Consider the following 18,233-nt stretch of genomic DNA (forward strand, 5'->3'; position numbering starts at 1 on the left):
TAGCACATGGACCAAGAAGGCCTTTTTTTTCTAATGTTGAATTGTACCTAACATGGTGTAAAATACACATTCATTTAATTGTATATCACACCAGGGGCAAATCTGGTGTTTTTAGATTGAATTCAAGCTATATTAGATCAAATCCAGATATTGAACTATTATTTTAGCAGGTGACCTAAATCATACATTCGATAAGATTGACAGACTTAGTAATAAAAAAGTCACATTTAGGGAGCCTCTAAAGAGGCTGAAAAATGTCATCTCTACAAATAATCTACAGGACACCTGGAGATTACTAATCCCAACTACAAATTACTATTCCTTTTTTTCTCTAAGTAAGAAACGCTATTCAAGAATTGACTACATTTCTTTCTCTCCAAAAATACATTCAACAATTTACTGGATAAAAAAATTGTGATATGCAGTTGAAGTCGGACGTTTACAAACACTTAGGTTGGAGTCATTAAAACTAATTTTTCAACCACACCACAGATTTCTTGTTAACAAACTATAGTTTTGCCAAGTCGGTGAGGACATCTACTTTGTGCATGACACAAGTAACTTTTCCAACAATTGTTTACAGACCGATTAGTTCACTGCAGTGGGTCAGAAGTTTACATACACTAAGTTGACAGTGCTTTTAAACAGCTTGGAAAATTCCAGAAAATGTCATCATGGCTTTAGAAGCTTCTGATAGACTCATTGACATCATTTGAGTCAATTGGAGGTGTACCTGTGGATGTATTTCAAGGCCTACCTTCAAACTCAGTGCCTCTTTGCTTGACATCATGGGAAAATCAAAAGAAATCAGCCATGACCTCAGAAAAAAAATGTAGACCTCCACAAGTCTGGTTCATCCTTGGGAGCAATTTCCAAACGCCTGAAGGTACCACGTTCATCTGTACAAACAATAGTACGCAAGTATAAACACCATGGGACCATGCAGCTGTCATAACGCTCAGGAAGGAGACGCGTTCTGTCTCCTGGAGATGAACATATTTTGGTGTGAAAAGTGCAAATCAATCCCAGAACAACAGCAAAGGACCTTGTGACGATGCTGGAGGAAACAGGTACAAAAGTATCTATATCCACAGTAAAACGAGTAGTATATCGGCATAACCTGAAAGGCCGCTCAGTAAGGAAGAAACCACTGCTCCAAAACCGCCATAAAAAAAGCCAGACTATGGTTTGCAACTACACATGGGGACAAAGATAGTACTTTTTGGAGAAATGTCCTCTGGTCTGATGAAACAAAAATAGAACTGTTTGGCCATAATGACCATCGTTATGTTTGGAGGAAAAAGGGGGGCGCTTGCAAGCCGAAGAACACCATCCCACCTGTGAAGCACGGGGTTGGCAGCATCATGTTGTGGGGGTGCTTTGCTGCAGGAGGGACTGGTGCACTTCACAAAATAGATGGCATCATGAGGGGGAAAAGTGTGTGACTATATTGAAGCAACATCTCAAGACATCAGTCAGGAAGTAAAAGCTTGTTCGCAAATGGGTCTTCCAATGACCCCCAAGCATCAATATATTTTTTCAAACAGCACAGGCTTCATAAAATCACAAATAGCAATTAAATAATCACTTACTTTTTGAAAATCTTCCTCTGTTTGCAATCCAAATGGTCCCAGCTACAACATGCATGGGCGTTTTGTTAGATAAAATCATTCTTTATATCCCAAAAAGTCTGTTTAGATGGCACCATCGATTTAGAGTAATCCACTCGTTCAACATGCAGACAAAGGAATCAAAAAAGCTACAGCTAAACTTTGTTAAAACAAGACAAACTACATTTCTATACAATCCTCAGGTACCCTAAAATGTAATTCAACTATAATATTTAATACGGAAAGAAGTATGTTCAATAGAAAAGTAAAATTAGCAAGTGCGCGTCCTCTTCTTCGCACGCCCACAGACTGATTTCCAAGTGTGACTCTGTTGGAGGAAATTATAGTTGAAATGATTAATTATGTATACATTTATTTAAGAACCATTTATTCTAATACTATTATGTTATGGTATGAAATGTATGGGTTCTTGGTTAAGCTGTTACTGAAAATGTAAGTAAAACGAATTAATTGTCTGTACCTTGCGGGAAGTTTAAGGGAGAGGGATGATATATATTTTCTGACAGATAAGAATGGTCCTTGATATTTCATTAGTGGAGGAGAAGATATCTTTTAGACAGATTGGAATGTCTGGTTTATGAGGGGAGTAGCAGACATCTCCAGACCTGAAAACACTGTGCCATTGTGTGGATCGGAGAGAGTGTGAGAAACTGATGATGTCATTTCATGTCCTCTCTTTAAAATGTAAGGTTCTTTGTATTTTGCTTCAGTACTCTCTTGTAATAAATGCTGCTACCTGACTTTTAAGACCGGGACTCTGTCCATTTCTTATAAAAATATTGGGTCTTACAATCCCTTTAGAATGCATTGACAGAGTAATAATTCTGATTGGGAAATAATACAGAGGAATTTAGAATTCCACTAACAGACTCCCGGTGCCAAAACTCCAAATTCTTCCTGTTTGGGAAGAAACAAGCCTGAAACCTTGAACAAAGACTTTTGACATCTAGTGGAAGCCATAGGAATTGCAATCTGGGAGCCGGATTTAACATTGTCCCTATATCGTTGTAATGGAAGAGCATGGGATCTAAAAGAAATCAATTCTGGTTGGTTTTTCTCCTACCATATCAATTTTGATATAGTCTCATGCATTATTTTAACATTTATACAAACTTCAAAGTGTTATCTATCCAATGCTACCAATTATATGCATATATTGGCTTCTGGGTCTGAGTAACAGGCAGTTTACTTTGGGCACGTCAGTCAGACAGGAAGTGGAGAAAATAGGGGCCTAGCCCTAAGGTGTACATTGGGGTGGCAGGTATCCTAGTTGTTAGAGCGTTGGGCCAGTAACCGAAAGGTTGCTAGATCGAATCCCCGAGCTGACAAGGTAAAATTCTGTTTTTCTTCCCCTGAACAAGGCAGTTAACCAACTATGCCATCATTGTAAATAAGAATGTGTTCTTAACTGACTTGACTAGTTAAATAAATGTTTTTTTAAAACATTAGGGGGAATGATAATCTCATACTCTGCAAAAAGTTCAATCTGATTTAGAAATTAAAATGAAAGAATCACAATCTTAGAAAAATACCATAAAAAATCTTTACAAGGTAAAGAAGAAAATAACATTTCTAAATACACGCTAAACCAGTTATAATTGTAAAAGATAAAGATACAAATTCATGTTAATTAGAAATAACAACGCAAATAATTACAATTTTAATAACTTCTAAGGGCTGCAATCCCATTAATGGGATCAATATGACAACAGCCAGTGAAAGTGCAGGGCGCCAAATTCAAAACAGAAATCTCATAATTAAAAATCCTTAAACATACATGTATCTTATACCGTTTTAAAGGTAATCTTGTTCTTAATCCCACCACAGTGTCCGATTTCAAATAGGCTTTACAGTGAATGCCCCACAAACAATTTAGTTAGGTCACCACCAACTCACAGGAATTTCAGCCATTTTTCCAGCCAAAGAGAGGAGTCACAAAAAGCACAAATAGAGATAAAATGAATCACTAACCTTTGATGATCTTCATCAGATGATACTCATAAGACATGTATGTTTTGTTTGATAAAGTTCATATTTATATAAAAAAAGCTCAGTATACATTGGCGTGTTACGTTCACTAGTTCCAAAAACATATGGTGATATTGCAGAGAGCCACATCATTTTACAGAAATACTCATTATAAATGTCGATAAATACAATTGTTAGACATGGAAATATATATATACCTCTCCTTAATGCAACCGCTGTGTCAGATTTCAAAAAAACTTTACGGAATAAAGCAAACCATATAATAATCTGAGACGGTGCTCAGAAAATAAATAAAATCATCCGCCATGTTGGAGTCAACAGAAATCAGAAATCATATGATAAATATTCCCTTTGACGATCTTCATCAGAATGCACCTCCAGGAATCCTAGTTCCACAATAAATGCTTGATTTGTTCGATAATGTCCATTATTTATGTCCAAGTAGCTACTTTTGTTAGCTCGTTTAGTACACAAATCCAAACGCTCGTCCAGGTCCATCTGAACGTCGGATGAAAACTTAAAAAAAGTTATATTAAAGGTCGAAGAAACTTGTCAAACTAAGTATAGAATCAATCTTTAGGATGTTGTTATCATACATCTTCAATAAAGTTCCAAACGGAGAATTCCTATGTCTGTAGAGAAGCTATGGAACGCAGGTCGCTATCATGTGAAATGTGCGTGACCAGGACCTGGCTCTCTGCAAGACCACTGACTCAAAGAGCTCCCATCCGTCTCCACAACACAGCAGAAGCCTCATTCAAGTTTCTAACGACGATTGACATCTAGTGGAAGCCCTAGGAAGTGCAAATGTATCCATATCCCACTGTGTATTCAATAGGGGCTGGGTTGAAAATCGACCAACCTCAGATTTCCCACTTCCTGTTTGGATTTCTTCTCAGGTTTTTGCCTGCCATATGAGTTATGTTATACTCACAGACATCATTCAAACAGTTTTAGAAACTTCAGAGTGTTTTCTATTCAATAATAATAATAATATGCATATATTAGCAACTGGGACTGAGGACCAGGCCGTTTACTCTGGGCACCTTTCATCCAAGCTAATCAATACTGCCCCTGCAGCCATAAGAAGTTTTAAAAGCTTTATGGAAATTGATATAAATCAGAATTAAACAGTTGGACGAATCCTATAGCCTTCTTAGACTCAACAACCCTGAAGCAATTATCAGCAGACGAAAAATATATCACTAAAAACAGAGACCACCAAAAAGGAAATATTAGATTCTTTTAAAACATTCGCTTGGAGAAAAAGCACCAGGAATGGATAGCTTTCTCATCGAATTACCTGCTGAATGGACTTATATTTTTATTGTCCAGGTTCGTGATCAGATGTAGTTTTGGTAGTTTTCTTTAAACAATCAGTATATATTAGGGATTTGCATCTTTTGTCATGCCCTGACGGTAGAGATCTTTTCATTCTCTATGTTTGGTTGGTCAGGGTGTGACTCGGATGGGAAACTCTGTTCTTTATTTCTATGTTTTGGCCGGGTATGGTTCTCAATCAAGGACAGCTGTCTATCATTGTCTCTGATTGGGAATCATACTTAGGTAGCCTTTTTCCCACCTATGTTGTGGGATGTTGTATTTGAACAGCTCTTGTAGCCTACGGAACGGTACCTTCGTTTTGGTTTCACTTTGTTATTTTGTTGCTGGTTCTCATATCTCTATATACATGGGCTCCAATAGGACACATCTATTATATGTTTTAGTTTGAAACGATGCGGTTTGATTAGAGAACAAATTAATGAGATTCAGTTTGATGCAATATGATTCTATGCACTAACATTTGTTGCATAAACACATTCATTTCCCATTCTAAATTAATATCTGCTGCTGGTGGAGATCATGGGCTAGGCCTCTCTGAGCTGGATCTGTGCGTGTAAATTATGTATGTCAATATAGGCACCTGAGCTGAGCAATAATGGAGACTAGGAATCTACCACCCCACTCAATGTGGCTTCCGAGCATTTCGTATTATTCTGTATGTAAATCCGAGACACTGCATTTAGTATGATATGCAGAGGCGATTATAGCATGTAAATCTTGATGGGTGAACCAACAAAAAATGTTTTAGATGCATGACAGCAAAGTCACTACAGCACTAAGCAATACACAAATTGCACTATAACGGTGACAAACTGTTAAGGCCTACATAAAACTGTCCCAACAGCAGAGCTTTCTTTTCAGCACAATGGACTAAATCATTATCACTGCTACACCTGGCTATCAGTGGAGCCTTGTCTGGCAGCGACACGGTTAATTCATTCTCATTTACTGCCATTTAAAAAAACATAGCTGTAATGGCTGACTTGCTTAAACAAATGTGGTTTCTACTGATAATTGAGATATACAGACTATGGCATAAGGGGGACAACAAGCGGATAAGAGGCCATCCGTAATTTCGATTACGACATTAATGAGCGATCTAGGACTGACGCAGTCAGTATAGCAATTTGTTTAGCACTTTTGAAATGTACAGCGACAGAATTCAGAACATGGGCCGTTCTTACAGTATTCTCCCTGTACAACAAGTCAGTACCATAGGATAAAGGGGGCATATAAGCAGACAATGAAAGCTCTTACAATATTCAATGATTACATTTCTCTAAAACAGGCTATAAACATGTGCACCACCAAGTCAGAACAGTAGGGGGGAATGGGACCAAATTATTAGGGTGAGGCACATGGGCTACTAACAGCTTACTACACAACATACACCTAGTAGCACTTTCTTAGCTACAGTATACATATCTCCCTGGCATATTACATCATTTATGCAGCAGCAAACAAGACATTTTTGGACTCACCTTGTTGTGCCGTGCTCACTTGAACAGGAAGGTGGCGCGGCGCTCCTTTTGGGCAAATGTTTCATCAAAGTCTGGCATTCTCTGGATTTATGGTGCTTTCAAGAGACAATTGGGAACTCGGGGAAAAAACAAGGTTGAATCATGACATCAGTGATCTTCAGGTCAGAGCTCTAGATAGAGGCCCGAGTTCAGAACTTTGAATTCCGAGTTGAACGACTGTTCAAAACGTATTTTCCCAGTCTGAGCTTGTTTTTTTCAGTTTCCAGTTGTCTTGAACTCACTAAAGTCTGAGATTTCCAAGTTTCCAGTTGTTTTGAATGCGGCAGAAGGCATGCTGGATTGACAGCATGGCCAATGTATTCAAACTTTTCTGGCCCATGGTGTTGAATGTTTATCCTTTAAGCTTGGAAAAGAGACCCTTAAACCCAGACTTGGACTACACACCCCCTCCACTGAATAGCAGGCTCGTGATTGCTTTGCAATGCTTGCAGTTAGCCACTGATTCCTTCCAAACCACTCATTGTTGAATTTGCAATTTAAAACTTGTTGTGTAATGTTTATATCAAATGGCCGATGAGCACCAATACATTTTAACTATAATTTCTCTTCATATGACAAGGATTTGCTAGCAGATTGTCACTGTGATTCATGATGAAGACTGTTTGTCTAGCTTGCTAGATACAATTTTTAAAGTATGATGTTGACATGATCAGTCCAATCAAAGCTACGGTAGATATAACGTGATTTGACTAATTATCTTTGGCCAACGACATTGAGCCTTCTTGGATGGGCACTTCTAATGTAACTCTATGGCATTTGAATTTGAGGTCTCCCTGTAGATTTTGCAGTGATGTAGTGTCCCCATGAGTGATAGAACACTGAGCCAATCACGGCACAACTGGAGAACATTACCAACCCCTAAGCTTTGTATTTTCCGATGGCTGCTCCACCACCACAGAAAGTACTGAGCTAGGCTGAAACACCTGCATTTTGAAGCTGCCTTACTCAAAGAAAGCAAAAAAGAGACCATGTTTGTATGCGGATTTATTAACTAAATGTGTATATATTTTTTTTACATTGTTGGCAAACTGATATTTTTATTTAGCTGACGAACACTTGCCGTGAATATTGAAAAATAATTTGGGAAATATTATCACCCTAGAACTTATTTTTTAAGTAATAATTTATAAGTGGATGTTGGGAATGCAACATTCAGTACAGAACAGAGGCATCCTGAACAGAGGTCATCTTTGTCTAACATGTTAGTATGCTAATTAATTTTCTCTTTGCAGACCGATGGCAACTTTGTGCTCTACGGTTGGGGTCAGGTTGTCTGGGCATCAAACACTGAGAACAAAGATGCTCATCCTCCAATAGGATGGCAACCTGGTCATCTACACCACACAGGACCATCCCATTTGGGCAAGTAACACTGGTCGTTGCAACAATACACTAAAAGGTCACCTCACCCTCACTGACAAAGGTACCCTGGAGCTCTACAGAGACCGAGAGGTGATCTGGACATCGTAACATCAACCGGCCCAACAATGCACAAAGAGGTCACCTCACCCTCCCTGACGATGCTCTACAGTCCCAGAAATGTGGCCTGGTGCTCTCGTGAGGACACTAGTAATGAGGCAGAGTAACATCTTCACTTTACCATACCTGTCTACATCTACCACTAAACTGTATTCAAAAGCCTTGAGGCTTTTTAACCATTTAATTTGGTCAAATAAAAATGTATTGACTTTAGAAGAAGTAGTTTGTTGTAATTAAGTGCATTGTGTCAGATACTCTCTATATTCAAAAGACAAACATCACTACTAACTTTTCACCATGAAGAGAATAGCTTTATTGGCTCATAAAAGAGAACATGAGATCTGACTGTTTTTCATGTACATTTTTATTATGAAAAAGACACTATCATGCATCACAACAGAATAATTTATGGAGGGACACACACATATACATGGATTATAACATAGTTATGTATGAGTCTGTATTGGCGGTTGTCCCATAGAGAATGATAGAGGCCGCTACTGGCCTTGATGTCGCGTGGGCAGCACCATCGAAGGCTTCCACCATCTTATAGTAGTCAAAGTAGTCAACTGAGTGGGGATTCCTATGGGTTGTAGCCTCAATGGCGCTGCCCATGCTGTCACAGATGCTGTAAAGGCACAGATCTAAAGATGAGTCCTCTATCCATCTCTATGGTTTGTCCATGATTATGGATGTGTGTGAGTGGGAGGGTGTGGGCCCATGTGTGATGTTACAGGAAGGCACACAGTCTCTCCAGTACAGAAGGGTTTCTGTTGCTGAGGAAGATCAGTTCTTTCTTCCCTTCCTCTGTCTGACCTTTATAGAGAGAAATCTCTCAATCAGTTCAACATGTCATAATCTAAAACATCACAAACAGTGGTGAAAGTGAATATCTCTTACTGTGTGGGTGTTGTAGCCAGTGGTGAAAGTGAATATCTCTTACTGTGTGGGTGTTGTAGCCAGTGGTGAAAGTGAATATCTCTTACTGTGTGGGTGTTGTAGCCAGTGGCGGTCCAGGTAGTAGAGGTAACAGCTCTCAAACTCCTTCTCACTGTAGAGGGAGACTGGTACTGGGATAAACGGGTCCATGCTGTCAAAGCCCTCCTGTAGGAACAACACAGAGGATGAGGATAGATGTTTTTAATAGGTGAACTTCTGTTTCTATTTGACTGATCATACAATAACATGAAACATGATGCATGTAAACACATCAGAAGGGTCTTGTCCAAAAGCATCTAGATCATTCCCTCCCTTGTTAGCCCAGATCAATAGACACCAAGGGTTCGAGGTAGTTTTTGGACTGGACATAAAACAACATTAACCAGGATGTAATCATGACCACTGACCTCTCCCAGCAGCTCCTGGGGCAGGTAGGCAGAGCTTGGAGCGTAGAGAGACCCTGTCTGAGACAGAGTGGCAATGACCGCCCCTCCACACTGAGGAGACAAAGATAGGGGTGGTGGTGTAAATCACAATCATGTCATTTTCTGTCTTTTAGACACAGAGTAACCACCATGCAGTTCTCACCCAGTCATTGTTGATCATCTTCCTCAAGTTATGAACCAACGTCAACTCCTCTGGAGCCACCTGACAGATAGAAGAAGAGAGGAGGGAGACACAGAAAAAGTAGAGAGAAGGGAAAAGTGAAAGGAAAAGAGGATGAAATGGAGGGGAGAGAAAGAGACAGGTCAGTTAAGTAAGCAATCTTTACACAGAAATTACAAAGACAAAAATGGAAGCAATAGAAATCAACATATATTTTTTATAGATCCACAGTGAGAGGTGAATGAATGTATAGGTGTATAAGTACAGGGCTCTTGTCCTCCTTCTTGAGCGTGGTCCTTCCCCAGAGACCGTTGACTCCATCAACAGCCACAGCCAGCCTGAAGCCCCCCTCTGTCCCCCCAGCCTGTAGCCTCAGCTCCTTTAGAACTGCCCCCACCACATCACTGCTGCTCTTCACACGAGACACTCCCTGGGGTGAAAAAAACACAGCTTAACAATGATACGTGGTATGAGATTCTTAAGAGAAGTGCATTGAACCAATTATGTTTCAGAACTGGAGCCCAGATGCAAGGCGTCCACATGATTCCCAGCCAAAACAGGTCGGAACAGTTTGAGCATATATTATGACGACATTGTGATGTTTGTGTTCATTTTTTTCTGGAGGCAAGCCAAAGTCGGTAGCTCAAGTCTACGCCCCTTCGTTGGTGATTGGTCAACAGTAGGGATTCTGCAATAAAGTCTTTGTTGTCATTCAACAAGAGATTACTTGTTTTCATGCACATTTTTTCATAGAAAAATACTGCACAATACATCTTAGTTAGATATAAAATTTCATGACTAAGATCTCCTTGGCAAAAACGTCATAACAGATTAAGTTATTTTAGATTAATTCTGACTACGGCATCTCAAAAATGGACAAACAGCACTATTAACACTTTTTCATTTTTCAAGTGAAGGTCTTTTAAGGGAGCATGCGAGCACACTCGTTCGGTTCGCCTAGCCAAGTTCGGCCAAACTGAAGGATGCTGACGCCTTAATAAAGGGCACGTTGACACTGGACTCACCATGTCCACCAGCTCCCCTAGTGGCCGTCCCTCCTCAGTGCTCTCTCTCTTAGTCCACACGTACCGCTGCCTCAACTTGATCTAAAAGAACAACACAAGGAGAGATAATCTAATGATCTAATAAAAAAAGGGGAGACAGTCACAAATACAGGATGCCTCAAGGAGTAAAAATATGCGTAACAACTGTAACTGCAATAGTATTTCAAATGACATCTCTGTACCCCACACACACAATTATCAGTAAGGTTCCTAAGTCAAACAATGAATTTCAAGCACAGATTCAACCAAAGGCCAGGGAGCTTTTCCTATGGTTCACAAAGGGCACCTATTGGTAGTTGGGTAAATATACAAATAAAACAGACATTGAATATCCCTTTGAGTATGGTGGAGCTATTATTGATGCACCATCCAAAGTGTAAAATTAAACCCACAACGATAAAGGCAGCAATCCTAACGTAGTTTCCAGAGAGGCAGGATCCGCTCAGGGATTTCACCATGAGGCGAATCGTGATTTAAAAAAAGTTTGAGTTTAAAGGCTGTGATAGGAGATAACGGAGGATGGATCAACATTGTAGTTATTTCACAATACTAACATAATTGATAGAGTGAAAAGAAGGAAGCCATCCTGTTTGGAATAAGGCACTAAAGTAACTGAAAAAAATGTGGTATGAAATTAACTTTTTGTCCTGAATACAACGTGTTATGTTTGGGGTAAATCCAACACAACAAACACATCACTGAGTATCATGTCATATTTTCAAGAATGGTGGGGGCTGCATCATGTTATGGGTATGCTTGTCATCGGCAAGGCCTCTGGAGTTTTTAGGAAAAAATGAAACAGACACGGGGAAACAAACAAAGCCAAATATTCACTGGAATTGCTTACCAAGATGACATTGAATGTTCCTGAGTGGCCTAGTTATAGTGTTGACTTACAATCAGCTTGAAAATCTATGGCAAAACTTGAAAATGGCTGTCTAGCAATGATCAACAACCAACTTCACAGAGCTTGACAATGTTTTTTAAAAGAATAATAGGCAAATATTGTACAATCCAGGTGTGCAAAGCTCTGAGACTTACCCAGAAAGACTCACAGCTGTAATTACTGCCAAAGGTGATTGACATGTATTAACTCAAATCATAATTTACGATTTTATTTTCCATTAATTAAAAAAATAAAATGTTTCTTCCACTGAGAACTTGTTTGACTGGCACTGTACCTGGAGCTCACTATCTATCTGAGGAGGAGGAGCTACCTTAGAGAGGAAGTGTTCATTGGTGGTTCTGAAGTTGCGTAGCCAGTTGGAGGCCTGTATTGGCTGGTCAAAGCGGGAGGCGTGGTAGGAGGAGGGCAACAGCTCCTTACAGTTCTTCACCCACAGGTGGGCTATAGAGAGGAGATTATTATCATAATCATTATTATCCTCATCATTATTTTGTGTGTATGCCATGTCGGGGTGTGTGTATGTTACCATCTGGTATGTGTAGTACTAGCCATCCCTGTGTGGAGCAGTAGTGGACAGCATGACAGAGAGACATGGTCTTCCCACTGCCCTTCACCCCATCTACACAACCAGTCAAGGTCAACACCAACATAATTCAACACAATACAGGTAGACAACACTGGTCAGAGAGATACGGGGATGACTGTGTGTACAGTCGTGGCCAAAGGTTTTGAGCAATTTGCATATACTCCAGAATGTTATGAAGAGTGATCAGATGAATTGCAATGTCCCTCTTTGCCATGCAAATGAACTGAATCACACAAAAAAAAACATTTCCACTGCATTTCAGCCCTGCCACAAAAGGACCAGCTGACATCATGTCAGTGATTCTCTCATTAACACAGGTGTGAGTGTTGACGAGGATAAGGCTGGAGATCACTCTGTCATGCTGATTGAGTTCGAATAACAGACTGGAAGCTTCAAAATGACGGTGGTGCTTGGAATCATTGTTCTTCTTCTGTCAACCATGCTTACCTGCAAGAAACCACGTGCCATCATCACAAAATAGGCTTCACAGGCAAGGATATTGCTGCCAGTAAGATTGCACCTAAATCAACCATTTATCGGATGATCAAGAATGTCAAGGAGGGCGGTTCAATTGTTGTGAAGAAGGCTTCTGGGCACCCGAGACAGTCCAGCAAGTCCCAGGACCGTCTCCTAAAGTTGATTCAACTGCGGGATCGGGGCACCACCAGTACAGAGCTTGCTCAGGAATGGCAGCAGGCAGGTGTGAGTGCATCTGCATGTACAGTGAGACGAAGACTTTTGGAGGATGGCCTGGTGTCAAGAAGGGCAGCAAAGAAGCCACTTCTCTTCAGGAAAAACATAATGGACAGACTGATATTCTGCAAAAGGTACAGGGATTGGACTGCTGAGGACTGGGGTAAAGTCATTATCTCTGATGAATCGCCTTTCTGATTGTTTGGGGCATCCGGAAAAAAAGCTTGTCCGGAGAAGACAAGGTGAGCGCTAACATCAGTCATGTGTCATGCCAACAGTAAAGCATCCGGAGACCATTCATGTGTGGGGTTGCTTCTCAGCCAAGGGAGTGGGCTCACTCACAATTTTGCCTAAGAATACAGCCATGAATAAAGAATGGTACCAACACATCCTCCGAGAACAACTTCTCCCAACCATCCAGGAACAGTTTGGTGACGAACAATGACTCTTCCAGCATGATGGAGCACCTTGCCACAAGGCAAAAATGATAACTAAGTGGCTCGAGGAAAAAAACATTGATATTTTGGGTCCATTGCCAGGAAACTCCCCAGACCTTAATCCCATTGAGAATTTGTGGTCAATCCTCAAGAGGCAGGTGGACAAACAAAACCCCACAAATGCTGACAAACTCCAAGCATTGATTATGCAAGAATGGGCTGCAATGAGTCAGGATGTGGCCCAGAAGTTAATTGACAGCTTGCCAGGGCGAATTGCAGAGGTCTTGAAAAAGAAGGGTCTACATTGCAAATATTGACTATTTGCATCAACTTCTGGTAATTGTCAATAAAAGCCTTTGACACTTATGAAATGCTTGTAATTATACTTCAGTATTCCATAGTAACATCTGATAAAAATATATAAAGACACTGAAGTAGCAAACTTTATGGAAATTAATATCTGTGTCTTTCTCAACATTTTTGGCCACAACTGTATATTAAATGTGTAAAGGTACACTGAGGTGTGATCAGGTGTAACTGGTAGGGTAGGATACAGAGTAGGTAGCGCAGGGTGGGATTGATGTAGTCAGCTCTCTTCAGGTGAGATATCAGCTCCAGAGCAGGCTGCCTCACCATCACACAGCCCTCGTTAAACGTCTTCACCTGGACACGGGTACAGACAGTCAGTCATACTGTAACACACACACACACACACACACACACACACACACACACACACACACACACACACAACCTGTTGTTGGTATCGTGGAGGCAGGCCATGGGGGAAGACAGTGTGGAAGTGGGAGGCGGGCACAGTGTAGTACTGCCCTAGGTGCTGTTCTGACTGACAGGCCTGGGGACAGAGGGAGATGAAACATCAGTACCCTCCACACTTATTACCACATGCTACAGAATAAAGTGTGGTTGATTCTTCCACCTACCGGGTCGTTCTCCTGTGTTCTGAAGATGGAGACTGTCTCCGGTCTCGTCTCCATGCCAACCGCCTCCTGCTGCTGGCCACACCCACTGCCATGGAGCGGCCGCACCTGCGCTACCTGTCCATGACATCATCATATTCCACAGGTAAGAAGCAGGTGTAGAGCGTCTATCATAGTCCAAAACGTGTACGCCTAAGCACAGCAGTGTTCTAGAATTTAGGACTGTTACAATGAACTACAGTACAGTGGTGAAGCTCAAAACACATTTTTACTAGTACCAGAAAGACATGTACTGTATATGTAGCGCTGACTTTTCAAAATGCATTGATCACATGGAAACTGACAAACCTATTGCAGCCAAAACCTCCATCTAAAACGCCAATCGATTCTCAAATGCGATACTAGAAAAATAAAGCTCTTTACTTTTATATCACATCAAAATAATTTAACAAATGCAAAATATACACATACTGTACACCACAGGAGGATGGTGGCACCTTAATTGGGGAGGACAGGCTTGTGGTAATGGCTGGAGCGGAATAAGTGGAATGATATCATATAAATAAAACATGGTTTTAGCTCCTTTCCAGTCATTATTATGAACCGGCCTCCCCTCAGCGGCCTCCACTGCTGTATATTTTTATTTAACCAGTTAGGCTAGTTGAGAAGAAGTTCTCATTTTCAACTGCAACCTGGCCAAGATAAAGCCAAGTAGTGCGACACAAACAGAGTTACACATGGAATAAACAAACATGCAGTCAATAATACAATAGAAAAAAAGTATATATACAGTGTTTGCAAATGAGGTAGGATAAGGGAGGGAAGGCAATAAATAGGCCATAGTGGAGAAATAATTACAATATAGCAATTAAACACTGGAGTGATAGATGGGCAGAAAATGGGTGTGCAAGTAGAGATACTGGGGTGCAAAGGAGCAAAATAAATAACAGTATGGGTGATGAGGTAGTTGGATGGGCTATTTACAGATGGGCTATGTACAGGTGCAGTGATCTGCACTGATAGCTGGTGCTTAAAGTTAGTGAGGGAGATATGAGTCTCCAGCTTCAGTGATTTTTGCAGTTCGTTCTAGTCATTGGCAGCAGAGAACTGGAAGGAAAGGCGGCCAAATGAGGAATTAGTTTTGGAGATGACCAGTGAGATATACCTGCTGGAGCGCGTGCTACGGGTGGGTGCTGCTATGGTGACCAGTGAGCTGAGATAAGGCGGTGCTTTACTTAGCAAAGACTTATAGATGACCTGGAGCCAGTGGGTTTGGCGACGAATATGAAGCGAGGGCCAGCCAACAAGAGCATACAGGTCTCTGTGGTGGGTAGTATATGGAGCTTTGGTGACAAAACAGATGGCACTGTGATAAGACTGCATCCAATTTGCTGAGTAGAGTTGGAGGCTAATTTGTAAATGACATTGCCGAAGTCAAGGATCGGCAGGAGTCAGTTTTACGAGGGTATGTTTGGCAGCGTGAGTGAAGGATGCTTTGTTGCGAAATAGGAAGCTGATTCTAGATTTAATTTTGGATTGGAGATGCTTAATGTGAGTCTGGAAAGAGAGTTTACAGTCTAACCAGACACCTAGGTATTTGTAGTTGTCCACATATTCTAAGTCAGAACCGTCCAAAGTAGTGATGCTGGACGGGCGGGCAGGTGCGGGCAGCGATCGGTTGAAGAGCATTTAGTTTTACTTGCATTTAAGAGCAGTTGGAAGCCACGGAAGGAGTTGTATGGCATTGAAGCTCGTCTGGAGGTTAGTTAACACAGTGTCCAAAGAAGGGCCAGATGTATACAGAATGGTGTCGTCTGCATAGAGGTAGATCAGAGAATCACCAGCAGCAAGAGAGACATCATTGATGTATACAGAGAAAAGAGTCGGCCCGAGAATTGAACTCTGTGGCACCCCCATAGACTGTCAGGCCCTCCGATTTGACACACTGAACTCTGTCTGAGAAGTAGGTGAAACAGGCGAGGCAGTCATTTGAGAAACCAATGCTGTTGTGTCTGCGGATAAGAATGTGGTGATTGACAGAGTCGAAAGCCTTGGCCAGGTCGATGAATACAGCTGCACAGTATTGTCTCTTATGGATGGCGGTTATGATATCGTTTGAGCGTAGCTGAGGTGCACCCATGACCAGCTTGGAAACCAGTTTGCATAGCGGAGAAGGTACAGTGGGATTCGAAATGGTCAGTGATCTGTTTAAATTGGCTTTTGAAGACCTTAGAAAGGCAGGGTAGGATAGATATAGGTCTGTAGCAGTTTGGGTCTAGTGTGTCTCCCCCTTTGAAGAGGGGGATGACCGCGGCAGCTTTTCAATCTTTGGGGATCTCAGACGATACGAAAGAGGTTGAACAGGCTAGTAATAGGGGTTGCAACAATTTCAACATAATTTTAGAGAGGGTCCAGACGGTATAGCCCAGCAGATTTGTAGGGGTCCAGATTTTGCAGCTCTTTCAGAACATCAGCTATCTGAATTTGGGTGAATGAGAAATGGGGGAGGCTTGGGCAAGTTGCTGTTGGGGTGCAAGGCTGTTGACCCGGGTAGGGGTAGCCAGGAGGAAAGCACGGCCAACCCTAGAACAATGCTCATTGAAATTCTCAATTATCATGGATTTATCGGTGGTGACAGTGTTTCCTAGCCTCAGTGCAGTGGGCAGCTGCACCGGCTTTATCACAGATGCAGTATTTTTCAGTGACAACACGTTTCTGGTAGCCTTCTTCCATTACACACAGGGGATCAGAGCATGCTAAACAGCACAGGTGGTCCGGTCCGGGTCTTCTGTAAACACACGCTATAATGTGGGAATACTAACCCTATAAAAAGGTGCGTAACAATATACAGTGTGGGGGGGGGAGTATTTAGTCAGCCACCAATTGTGCAAGTTCTCCCACTTAAAAAGATGAGAGAGGCCTGTAATTTTCATCATAGGTACACTTCAACTATGACAGACAAAATTATTTTTAAAAAATCCAGAAAATCACATTGTAGGATTTTTAATGAATTGATTTGCAAATGATGGTGGAAAACAAGTATTGAAGTAGTTGACGTGTACCGTTGGGGCTAAACATCCCCATACAGAAGACGCCTTCGTCCAATGACTTATGTGTAATGGAAATGAGAGTTGAGAGTCAGCACATAACAATTAGGTATAAGGGACTATAGTATTAGTGCAAGCCTCAAGCTCTCTTCATTCTATTAATCAATCATAGACACTTACCGACAGTTGTAGCTGCTTTGTGTGATGTATTGTTCTCTACCTTCTTGCCAATTTGTGCTGTTGTCTGTGCCCAAAAATGTTTGTACCATGTTTTGTGCTGCTACCATGTTGATTTGTCATGTGTTGCTGCCTTGCTATGTTGTTTTCTTAAGTCTCTCTTTGTGTAGTGTTGTCTCTCATCGTGATGTGTGTTTTGTCATATATATATATATATATATGTTAAATTCCAGCCCCCGTCCCCACAGGAGGCCTTTTTGCCTTTTGGTAGCCAATCATTTTAAATAAGAATTTGTTCTTAACTGACTTGCCTAGTTAAATATAATAAATAAAGCTATTAACGTCATGGAATCTTGCACCATGGACTCACCGTTTGTCGTAATCTCAAGGATAGTCTGTGAAGGGCCATGGTCTGGAACATGAATAAGGACATAAACCCAGGTCAGTTTACACAGTTACACTGGTGCCATCTGTACTATTGCAGGGGCGACCTTCACTGTAAAATAATGACTATGTTATTAGGACTAACAATGTAATCTAAGCTCAATAGCTAGCTAACCTTGCATTAGCTAGCTATATATCTGCTAGCAAGACACTGCACCATGCATCCTTGTATTACAGTAACGTTACACTGCAGCAAGACTACAACAACTGTAGGTACACAACAATAATTTACCAACCAATTAATTCATTAAATTCCAAATGAAAATCCAAACAGGCAAGGTCATGTAGTTTTAGACGGTTCAGGTCTATTTTGGGAACACTGAAGAGTTGCACAATTTCGGTCGAACTGTCACGGTGCTAAATCCGTGGTAGTCGCCATTTTGGTTTGTAGACGAAGGATGTTACGTA

General features: G+C 41.1%; 1 protein-coding gene across 1 annotated transcript; it reads right to left on the reverse strand.

Annotated features, from left to right (window-relative positions):
* Window positions 1-8,330: 8,330 nt before the first annotated feature.
* LOC112235542 (28S ribosomal protein S29, mitochondrial) lies at window positions 8,331-18,227 on the reverse strand. The gene is made up of 13 exons (XM_024403997.2): window positions 18,062-18,227; window positions 17,752-17,793; window positions 14,161-14,274; window positions 13,971-14,072; window positions 13,771-13,879; window positions 12,027-12,119; window positions 11,811-11,941; window positions 10,555-10,635; window positions 9,795-9,959; window positions 9,512-9,571; window positions 9,331-9,420; window positions 8,971-9,088; window positions 8,331-8,800 (listed from the first exon to the last, which is right to left on the reverse strand). The coding sequence occupies exons 2-13, from the start codon at window positions 17,788-17,790 to the stop codon at window positions 8,715-8,717; spliced, it is 1,188 nt and encodes a 395-aa protein (XP_024259765.2). The 5' UTR covers window positions 17,791-17,793; window positions 18,062-18,227; the 3' UTR covers window positions 8,331-8,714.
* Between the last annotated feature and the right edge of the window lie 6 nt (window positions 18,228-18,233).

Source organism: Oncorhynchus tshawytscha, linkage group LG23 (genome assembly GCF_018296145.1).
Source record: "Oncorhynchus tshawytscha isolate Ot180627B linkage group LG23, Otsh_v2.0, whole genome shotgun sequence".
Classification (NCBI taxonomy): domain Eukaryota; kingdom Metazoa; phylum Chordata; class Actinopteri; order Salmoniformes; family Salmonidae; genus Oncorhynchus; species Oncorhynchus tshawytscha.